Consider the following 11,219-nt stretch of genomic DNA (forward strand, 5'->3'; position numbering starts at 1 on the left):
TACCACCTGCTTCTCCAGTTTTAGGTATGGTAAGGAAGAGTAGAGTAGGTAGAATGAAAAGCAGGTGGGGGTAGCCAATTGTGCAACGTGGGTTGGCTGCCCCTAAGTATCATCCCCTAGAATATGCTGGCGCCTTTATTTTTAATTTCCTAATGGATGCTTAATGAGGAAGTACTTTGAGCTTATAGGGATGCGGGTGGCGCTGTGGGATAAACCACAGAGTCTAGTACTTGCCAATCAGAAGGTTGGCGGTTCGAATCACTGCGACAGAGTGAGCTCCTGTTGCTCGGTCCCCGCTCCTTTCAACCTAGCAGTTCTAAAGCACGTCAAAGTGCAAGTAGATAAACAGGTACCGCTCTGGCAGGAAGGTAAACGGCGTTTCTGTGCGCTGCTCTGGTTCGCCAGAAGCGGCTTCATCATGCTGGCCACATGACCCGGAAGCTGTACACCGGCTCCCTCGGCCAGTAAAGCGAGATGAGCGCCGCAACCTCAGAGTCGGCCACGACTGGACCTAATGGTCATGGATCCCTTTACCTTTACTTTGAGCTTGGTTTGGGAAGAGATAGTGTTCAGAAGAATTTTAAACAGTGTCCACATTGGGCCGTGAAATGCTAGGGTACTTGTGCCCCTGGATCTTGGCTGAGAACTAGTTTAGATTTCCCCATCATTCACACCTCCCCTTCACTGGAGACCACAACTGGGGCGGCAGCAGGCTGTTATCAAAGCCTGATGCAAACATCTTGCTCCAGAGGCTTTAGCAGTTACGTGGAGGGCTGAAGGGAACATACAGATTGCCTTTCCAGCATCTGGCATGGCTCAGCTTTGCAGCCATTGCAAAAGGAGAATGCTTGGAGTTGTCTAGGTTGGCATGTAGATATTTTCTACCTTTTCTTTCTCTTTTGCCAACTGTTTTAGTGTGTCCTGTTCACAACTTGAGGCTAATTGAACCTCTTTTTTATTATTTTGCTGACTCGGGAGACTGACAAAGAGTGAGAGCTCCAGAGCTTCATCAGCTGCCCGGCTGCCTCGAATGCACTGCCTGGGTGTGCCACGAGATGTGCGTGCATCCAGAAATGTCAGGTGTAAATGGCAGAAGACCTGATGAGTGTCCCTCCTGTGGGTTAACTGCATTTGTAGGCATTATTTGTTTTGGGGTAAAAACTGGCACCATCAGGCTGCACCGGAATCTGTTCTTCACCCATCCCCATAAATGTCTGCCTGGAGAAGAGTTATCCTCTTTTTCTTCCTCCATGGAAAATGGGCTCACAATCCTGCACTGATTGTTACCTTGAGGTGGAAAAGAGGAGGAATTATTTCATGGGAAGAAATTCCTGTGCATCTCCTGGAACCAGAATAGAAACCTCCAGCTCTGAGCTGTTGCCATGGAAACAATCTGGGAATGTCCTCCCACCCTCCTTTCTTATTAATGGGGAATCTTCCCTGGTAAATGAAAGGAAACTCTCAAATTCAGATGCTTGTCAAAGCCACGATGTCCTCAGCCAGCAGGGTCCAGCTGCTGCTATTGCTGCTGCAAGTTCAGAGGGAATCCCACAGCTTATGCAACTGATGTCACGTTCCCAAGGCACTGCTGTGCTCAGCGCTGGAAAAGCCTATCCAGAGGGAGGAGGGGACCCCCACCGCAACACCACCGCCTGGCCTTACACTGCCCTTTTTGCAAGTGGAAGCATTGGGTACTTGTGCATTCCAGAAAGCTGTTCTTTAGTCGTTTAGTCGTGTCTGACTCTTCGTGACCCCCTGCACCAGAGCACGCCAGGCACTCCTGTCTTCCACTGCCTCCCGCAGTTTGGTCAAACTCATGCTGGTAGCTTTGAGAACACTGTCCAACCATCTCGTCCTCTGTCGTCCCCTTCTCCTTGTGCCCTCCATCTTTCCCAACATCAGGGTCTTGTGAGTCTGCTAAAAAGTGCAACACATTCCCTAAATCTGTATTAAGCACTACCACACTGCTGAATAATAGTCGCCCATCAAACAGACTTCAACATACAGCTCCTGTATTTTATGGGTATTATGGTAGCTCTCTTATGAGCACCATAAATGTTTTGTCAACCACATGGATTCGCTTTGGAATTGGTACTTTAAATTTTGGTCGTGAGGGTGCTGTTTATCATTAAAAATACAAAATGGTACATTGATTCTAAAAACCGTATTTGATATGGTTTGAATATACTTCTGTGTGTTCCTTTTCTGTAATGTAATCATTTCTGATCTTCCCAGCCACCCACACCCAATCTTCTAAATTGATATTTTGTGTGTGTGGTGGTGGTTATGTAACATTTCTGAATGTGAGGTCATGTGGGTGTCTTCTGAGATGAAAGAAACGGCTCTTTGCTCAATTTCTAACTGGCTTGAGAGACCGCAAATGTGAAACCGACTATTGGCTGCTGCCGTGCCTTCTGAGGATTCCCCCCAGCAAAGATACATCAGCCCCGCAGCTTGCTCCAGAGCTCTGCCAGAACGCTAATGTACAAGCATGTTCCTGCCAGGCTGGTGTGACCATTAGCAGGACCCCTGGGTGCCCCGGGGAGAGCTAGGGATGCCCTAGACAGCGAAGTGAATGAAGAATCCCTTGCTCGCATAAAGAACTGCTTGATCAGGACTCTTCTTCTCAAAATAGCCTTCAGCTGTACACTGCCTGCTGACTTCATCCATCGATTACATCACCCTGCTGTTGCTCTTTTACTCACAAGTCGCTCTGAACCGCCTCCGCTGAAAAACATGTTGGTGGTTCTATTATTATCACCATCATCGATTTATTAATTGCATTCTAAGCAACTGTCTGAAGGCAAATGGCACATGAGATAATTAGAAACAGTTTAAAAACACAAAAGCATGGCATGCATTTAAAACAAGATGTAACATCTGTGGTGAATTTTTGTCACCTGCAAACCAGCCCTTGGAGAGTGCTGTCCGAGGGAGAGACTCTGCTTCTGTGGTGCTTCAGAGGGGGCCACAGATATACCATTGCTGGCTTGTGTTCTGTTTACATCTCTTATAATCCCCAGTTTAAAACAGCTGTGCTGGCTGTCAGTTCATTTCCAGGCCCAAGTCAAGGTGTTCATGTTTGTGTTGAGAGCCATAAATCGCTTAGGCCCCAAATACCTGAAAAAGCACCTCCTTCCCTACAGACCCTCTCGGGTGCTGAGATCAGCAGAGGGGGCCCCTCTTGGGAGTTCCTCTGCCCCCAGAGGCTCAGGGAGGTGGCAGCCCAGGAGAAGACATTGCTCTGCGGTGGCCCCTAAGCTGGGGAGCTCCCTCCCTACGAGATGCACCTGTCACCTTCATTGTATAGCTTCCGGTGAAGCACCTCCTTACCCTTGCTCTTGACCCTTGAGGTCTGAGTTTTTAGGAGCCATCTTACTTTTGTGATTGTGAGTTGTTTCAAACTGTTCTTAATATCATGTGTTAATGTTGTGCCCACCTTGGTAGCTTTGGGTGAATCACCGCCGTCATCACATGCACCCATCCTATTTCCCCATCTTCTGGTTCAATAAAAGGAAGTCATCTATTGGGGGGCCTGGATGAGTTGGCTACTGGTGCAGGTCATTGTGGACAGTATGGTGCTAGAGTGGTTGGTGGCCTGTCTCTGCATTAGGCATTGCCTCCCTGTGTTCTTCAATTGTCCTTTTAAGAAAGTGACCATCTGCTTGTTTTCAAATACATCAGGCTGAAATGTTCAGTGCTCACTCCAAAATCACAATCTGCCAATTTTGGGGTTGGTATAAATAGCAAAGCCATGTTCACGTATGTTATTTCTAAACACACACACATCTTTTGTTTTTTAATCTTCATGCAGTCGCCTAGTTTCTGCTGCCACTTCCTGAAGCAGGCCTGCTGGAGGGTTTTCCTTGCCTGCTAGAGCCGGTGGTGTGTTTCTAGGAGACGTGAGAGTTCTCCCGTCATGCAAACCTACTTCAGGCAAAAGCCAGGGGGAATCCTGTCCTCAGAGAATTGGCCATGCTACGCTAACCCTTTTAAACAATTCTGTAGTGGCCTTTTCCGGTGAATTCTGTGAACCTTGTCGTTTGCCTTTTTTCATAGTTGTGCATTTAAAAAGCTGTGCATGGGAGGTGCATTAACTCAGCTGGGGGCAGCTGCTGAATGAGAACTCTGTGTTAGCACATAGACCTTCCAGAAGTCATTAATGACCTGGAGCTGGCAGAGGGCCTTCTCGGTAGTGGCACCTGCCCTGTGGAACGCCCTCCCAGCAGATGTCAAGGCCCTGTTTAGGGAAGTTTTTAATGTCTGATGCTGTATTGTTTTTAATATTCAGTTGGAAGCTGCCCAGAGTGGACTTCCGGGTTGGCGCCATCGCCAAATGGCGGACTCCCTCCGAGCTCCGGAGGTAGCGTGCTCGGCAGGGGCTGGGTTCTACCGCGTCGGCGTCATGGGGACCCTCAAAAACCATGGGCGCTGAAACCCATGGGCATGGTGACTCGGCGGGCACCGTTTGCGCCCCCGACCCGCGAAGGAGCCTTTTTAAAGGCTACGGAGCGGGTGCCGGGGGGGGTGGTGCTATGAGTCCTCCGCTTCCCCTACCAAGCGAAGCCGCATGCCATTTGGCGGAGAGCGCTGACTTCTTCCATTGAAAATTCGGATTAAAAGAACAACCCGTGAGTAATTGGAAACTGGACTTAAAAAGGGAAAAAAGTTTAAATTTTAAATTCGGAGCGAGCGGGGGAGGTGCAAAAAGGAAGTCAGCCTCCCCCCTGTTGTAGAGGATTTAAAGCAAAGGATTTAACAGCTAAGATCGAGTGCTACCTAAGTTTGACAAAGTTATTAATTTCACGATGGAAAATTATAAGACTGGGCTGGAGGAGAAAAGTAGAACGTGAGCTAAAATGTAACACCCCCCCCCCCCCGGGAACCAGGAGTGATCCGCGAGAGCGCCAGGAGAGGAGAAACAGAGGCTTTGGCAGCTGTCAAAGGAGCTGTCAAAGCTGAAGAATAAAAAGAGAACTTTGTTATGAGGACTTTGCCGGTTACATTTGTTACAAATTAGATATAAATTGTTTAAAACAAGGAATAACAAGTTACTTTGACTGTTGGGTGTGATCTGGAAGGAAACTGAGTTACTATAATCCCTCTAGAGGGGCTGTGGGACACTACAAGTATTGCTGGCACGGAATTCGAATTGGACTTTTTATCTCCTGGGAAACTGCAGAAATGGAACACTATTTTGTCTACAGAGGTCTCTACACTAAAGGAGACAATAGACTTATCTATTGAAGAATGGAAGGGACTTGACGTAAAGTTTTGTTCCTGAATAACAAAGCCTCTGTAGGGGATTTAGAAGCTTTTGGAATTGGAACATTTTTGCAGGAGAGCAGGAAAAGAAACTAGAGGAAAGTGAGGAGAGAGAACAATAAAAACAACATGAACAACAAGAATTGGACAAAGTTGGGAGTGGGAACATTTGGGACATCCAGATTTGAAAGGTCTAAAGAAACAAAATTGGAGTTTTTATTTTTAAATACAGAGATCTGGATGGAAAAAATGGACCTTTTTGAGATAGAGTTTTTCTAAGATTGGACGCTCGAAACTAAAGATGATCAAAAAGACGGCAAAGACTATTAAAAAGACGGCAAAGTGGACTTGTGAAGGATTTCGGCCTAGATGTGGGATCTCCAGGATAACAACAGGCATTGATGGACATTGGGGAACGTAACCGGGAAAGGGGGGAGGGAAATTTGGAATCCAAAGGGTATTAAATTATACTTTATTCATTTTTCTATTTTCTTTCATTTTAACCTGTTCTGCATATTAAAGAGGGGAACTCGTGGAAGGGAGCGGGGTCGATTTTAGGGGATGGAAAAACATTTTTAACATTGGGTTAATTATAATAAGTTTAAAATTTGGGGTAAGAACTTGCTGAATCCATTTGAAGGAATTGGAATACAAGATGGGGTGGGGTGGGGAAGTCCTGGAAAGATGCTAATGAAAACAAGGTTATAAAATGGATGTTTTATTTCTTTTCTTTTTTCTGTTATATTTGAAAATGTTCAATAAATATTATTAAAAAAAAAAAAAGGAAGCTGCCCAGAGTGGCTGGGGAAACCCAGCCAGATGAGTAGGGTATAAATAAATTATTATTATTATTATTATTATTATTATTATTATTATTAGAGGAAGGTCAGAACTGGAGTTGGTCTCACTAGATTTGGTTATGCCACGTGGTGCCACTTTGAAACACCAGCTGTTGCGTATAAAGGTGTTGCTTGAAGCTGCACTAAACTTCTAGGTTCACAGATTACCAATCCTGTACTTTGAATGTCTCCAAAACTATCTGCATTGGGCCACAGTAGTTTTCTAATATTATAATGCTTTTAAAAGTTATGAAATGTCATTTGCTATATCCCTGGACTCACACAAAGCGTAGTTTCCCTGGTCTTGTCCATCCAGAAATTTATTATTTATCATGTATTACATTGTTATGTTCTGCCTTTCCTCCAAGGCACTTGAGATGGCACACAAGGCTATATGTACCCCATTTCCTCCTTGAACAACCACTACCATTTATTCTAACCTAAGGCCAACCTGTGAACTTTTGTGGCTGAGCTTTGTACCCAGGTTTCCATAGTCCAAGTCTGCCTATATTTTTTTAGGATGTTGTGTATGACTTTTAAACTCTTCTGTTGGGATACAGTTTCCCTTCTTCTTGAGGCTCCATTATCGAATAATTGGAGGTTTCCCACCTTTTTTCTGGGGTGCAGTATTAGTGGACTTTGGTAGGGCTTGGACTAGAGGACCTGTTCCTTTTTCGACATCACCATTCAAGTTTTTAGTCCATGCATTTACAACTTATTCCAGCTCTTCACCCCTTGAGCTTTGCATCATTCCCCTTTCCCCCTCTTCCTGTAATTCTTACTTTCTAATTCCAACTCTGCCAAATATTTCCGTAGCCACTACTCCTGCACCTTCTCTTGCTTGCAAATGTCTTGTGGTTGTCACTTCATTCTTACCATAAAGCTCCCCCTTCCTACATGGCCAGCCACCTTCTCTCTCGCTGCCCACCATCCCCAGGTGAGGTCCTCACCCCCACGACACTCAGTCTGTCCAGCTCCAAACTCCGCGTCACCAAATGTGGAGGTAGTGTAACAGCATGGGTGTGAATTTTTTTGCTGCTGCTGCTTTGCTGAGCTTAACAAGTGTTTAAATTTGGGGTTTTGTTCTCTGTTCCAGGCGCATATTAAATTTCCTATGGACTACCCATATTCACCACCTACCTTCAGATTCCTGACCAAAATGTGGCATCCCAACATTTATGAGGTAGGTGTCTTTTGTGGTGTCAAAATTTCAATTGCTGTGGCCTCCTTCCTTACCAGGGCATCGAAACCTCCCTTTTCTCCTCCTTTCTCTTTCCCTCCGTCATTGTCTTCTCTCCCCACCTCCCCATATTTAATCCTTCTTCACCGCCATGAAGATTAATGGGACTATCTGGAGCACTTGAAGCGAGAAAGAGACCGAAATCCAAGCGGTAGCCTTGCCTGGTCCTTTTCTCCTCAACGACACACTTGGCTGAAACTCTTGCTACTGCTGCAACAGCTTCCTCTTCTCGTGCAAAAGCTGGATTAGGGGTTGGCTGTTTCTTTGTTTCCATCCATTCTGCTGTCCTGGGCTTCTTAACTTGTGTTCTCTCTGATGGGTTGGCCCCTCAGAAGGACCTGCATTGGATGTGTGAACTTAGCCTTAAGGTCAGAGAGGCCAAAGACTCTCCACTTGTGGAATTGCATGTTTAACCTTGTCTCTGGCCTCTTTAAGGAGGAGAGCAACAGCCCAGCTGCTCTGCATCTCCCCAACAAGTCTCCTATTTCTTGCTTCCATTTCCTCTAGCAGGGGATATGGCAGAGCACCAGAGCCTCTGGGTTTTGCTCTTTTTAAAGGGGTGTTCATCTGCAGAGCCAGAATGGCAGAATTAAACTCTTCTTTAATATCAGGTTTGCCAGCTGGCCTCTAGTATCTCTCTCACCCCCTTTTATTGGAGCAAAAGGGTTTTTTTTCTGTTTAGGCAGGAAACTCCTAAATCAGGAAGTGCGGATGGCAACTTTATTCTCTTTTTTCGGAGAGCTCTGGCTCCCCCTTCTGGAATACTGTGGTTTTGGAACACTGCTTAAAGAAATAAATGTATATTTTTACAAGGGGTTGTAGGAAGCACTTTGAGGGGAGTTGCTTAAGCAGTGGTTAATATTTTGTATTCTTAAGGTTGGAAGTGTATATTTTCTTGGTGGCTAACATTTGAAAGTGCACCTTTCCCTCTAGTGAAAAAGGTTCAGTTCAGGACATAACCAGATAAGTAGAGGGGTGTAGGTGTGGTCGTGGGGTTTCTGTGTTATTGTGGGCCACTCTTTATTAGGGCTGGGCGATATCTGCTTTTCAGCATTGTGATACATCACCAGCTAAACATCACATTAGACCACGATGTCTGAAATAAGGATGGAGCACTGGCTTCATGGTTTTTCTGCATCACGATTTCTGCAAGCTCCTGTGATTTGCTGTCCCCTGCAGGAGGCAGGGGAGAGTTGAGCCAGCAGAATTAATGGGCTGCAGAAACTAAGAGAAGCAATGGCTGGCTTCACGGTTTCCCCCTCATTGTGGTTTTTGCATAGCATACACACATACGCATCATGATTCGCGATATATTGCCAAGTCAAAAATATGCAACCAATATCACAATATGGACTGGACTATCGATACATTGCTCAGCCCTGCTCTGTATACTCTGCAGAAGGTGTTTTGTCCGTTGCATCAGCTGACCTCCTGTGTGTGTATTCTCTTTTGGTAGAATGGAGATGTATGTATTTCAATCCTTCACCCACCTGTAGATGACCCTCAGAGTGGAGAGCTGCCATCTGAAAGGTGGAACCCAACCCAGAATGTCAGGTAAGGCCCTTCAGAGAGAGGATTCTGTACCAAGGCACAATTCAGTTCTGGAGCTGGGAGTCCTCCTTCTCTAGTGACATTACGTTTTCCAACCTGCAAATAAGAAGTGTTGGGTACCACCAGATAACCTTTTATGGATTGTCCACGTGATGCTCCCCAGATGTTCTGGACCCCGACTCTCATCCTCTCTGCCTGTTGGCTGTGCTGGCTGAGGGCTGATGGGAGCTGTAGTCTAGCAGCAGCTGGGGGGGGCATCATGTTGGCTTTGCTTCTTCAAACCCTGAACCCCAGATCTGCACCAGACACTTGGGTTCCATCTTTTTTATTATTCATTCATTTATTTATTATCTTTTAAGCATGAGCTGTGGTCACACACAAGTCCAGAAGCTCATGAGGGGTTTAGTGTGGCAGTGGTGGCTGTTTTTATTTATTGTGAGGCTCATGAGAGAGGTGACGTGGCCATGCACCAGCAGAATAGTAAAGTAAAGCATCGGGTCTGAGGAACCAGGCATCTGTGTCCTGGGTGCAGAGATTTTCAGTACCTCATTGCTGTGTAAGAACTCTTGCCAGCACCCCACAAAGAAGTTCAGCTGTAGTCTCCATGGAAGATTGCTTTGCCTGTCTTGAACATGCAAAAATAGTGGTTGGGGTTAAGGCTGCAAGCTTCAAATTGGGGATGAGCCCCCAAGATGTTGTGAGATGCCCATCAGTCTCAAGGCAAAGTGACCAGGTGGCCAGAGGTGATGGGGATTGCAGCCCAACAATACCTAAAGGGCCCTTGCTTTAAATGGCAGGCTAGAATCCACTTGATCCTTCCAGTGAGAAATTCCCCTCCAGTGTGGTTGCTCTGTGACAAAACCTGTTCAGAATCACAACCTACTGTTCATCCTTGCAGGTGCAGACTTGCCCAATGCTGTGGCCCTGATTCTTTCTTTCTTTCTTCTTCTTCCCATTCCCCTTCACCATCATCTTCTTCTTCTTCTTCTTCCTTCTCCTCCTCCTCCTCCTCATGCTTTTTCCCAGGACTATCCTACTGAGCGTCATCTCTTTGCTTAATGAGCCCAACACCTTCTCTCCGGCGAACGTCGATGCTTCGGTCATGTTCAGGAAATGGAGGGACAGCAAAGGCAAAGACAAAGAATATGCTGAGATCATTCGGTAAGCCAAGCAGAACCCGGCTCTCACTCCAGGTGGGTGGGATATCCCAGTGTGGGCAGTCGGCTCTCCTTTCTGGAGCCAAATCTTAAGGAATGTGTGAGAAGAGCAAAGCCCCCTCCTGGTCCAGACCATTAGCCTCAGCAATATTTTAGAAGCCTTTCCCACCTCTGCTGTGTGGGAGCATGAACTGGAAGATCTTGGCCTCTACTCTGGTCCTTCTCCCAGCAGCCTGGCCTGGGAGCCAGATTTTCATTTAGGGTGTTTGTGGCCTCACATACCCTCACCTGTCCTCTCCCTCTCTTACTGGTGCGCCCCTCCTCCTTCCACCTGGCCTTTTCGCTTGCAATTTCCCCTCCTTGCTGGACGCGGAACTCCCAGAGAGTCGCAGTGTACCTAAACCTAAAAGGGGAAGCTGTTCCTCTTCTTTGTGTCTCCATCTCTGGCCGATACGTCCAGGCAAGCCGGTGGGACTGTGCTGGCACCAGGCAAATGGACAAGAGCATTAACACGCTTTCTGTAAACAGATTCAGAGACCTCTTAAATCTCACCACCATCAGACCAAAACAATTCCCTAAGGAAAAACAAAGATATCGGAGCAGTGGGTGGAGATCCTGTGTGCTTCCAGCTTTTGCTGGTCCCCAGTCTGTGGTCCAGGATGTTGGCAGTTGTACTCCAGCAACAGCTGGGGACGGGACGGGACACAGATCCTTCAGCCCTGCTGTAGAAGCTTCCTTACACGGGCAGAGTTTGGAGGCAGTAGCCAGGGATCCTGTGACAATACCACTGAAGCCTGACCTGCTGTGCCCCAGAACCATTGTCAGACTCGGTGGCCATTGCTTTTCCATATATGCCGACCTTGGTGTTCAGGAGACAGCCAGCCACATTAGGGAGAGGGTGGGAGCAGGAGAACAGAGGAGAGGGGCTGTCAGGTATGTCTGGTGCTCTCATAATGTGGCACAAATTCTTCACACAGCACATAGTTATGGAGGCAGTGATGGCCATCAAATTGGATGGCGGCTAATAATAATAATAATAATAATAATAATAATAATAATAATAATTTATTATTTATACCCCGCCCATCTAGCTAAGTTCCCCAGCCATTCTGGATGGCTTTCAATCGAGTGTTAAAAACAATATAGCATTAAATATTAAAAACTTCC

At 46.4% G+C, this 11,219-nt stretch overlaps 1 protein-coding gene across 1 annotated transcript in view; it reads left to right on the forward strand.

Annotated features, from left to right (window-relative positions):
- UBE2R2 (ubiquitin conjugating enzyme E2 R2) overlaps positions 1 to 11,219 on the forward strand; it is a 53,926-nt gene that overhangs the window by 38,715 nt on the left and 3,992 nt on the right. The window contains exons 2-4 of the mRNA XM_083702954.1: positions 7,201 to 7,287; positions 8,801 to 8,898; positions 9,922 to 10,056. Of these exons, the coding sequence (XP_083559080.1) occupies positions 7,201 to 7,287; positions 8,801 to 8,898; positions 9,922 to 10,056 (320 nt within the window). The remainder of the gene's footprint in view (positions 1 to 7,200; positions 7,288 to 8,800; positions 8,899 to 9,921; positions 10,057 to 11,219) is intronic.

The sequence above is a fragment of the Podarcis gaigeae genome (genome assembly GCF_964106915.1).
Source record: "Podarcis gaigeae genome assembly, chromosome: 11".
Classification (NCBI taxonomy): Eukaryota; Metazoa; Chordata; class Lepidosauria; order Squamata; family Lacertidae; genus Podarcis; species Podarcis gaigeae.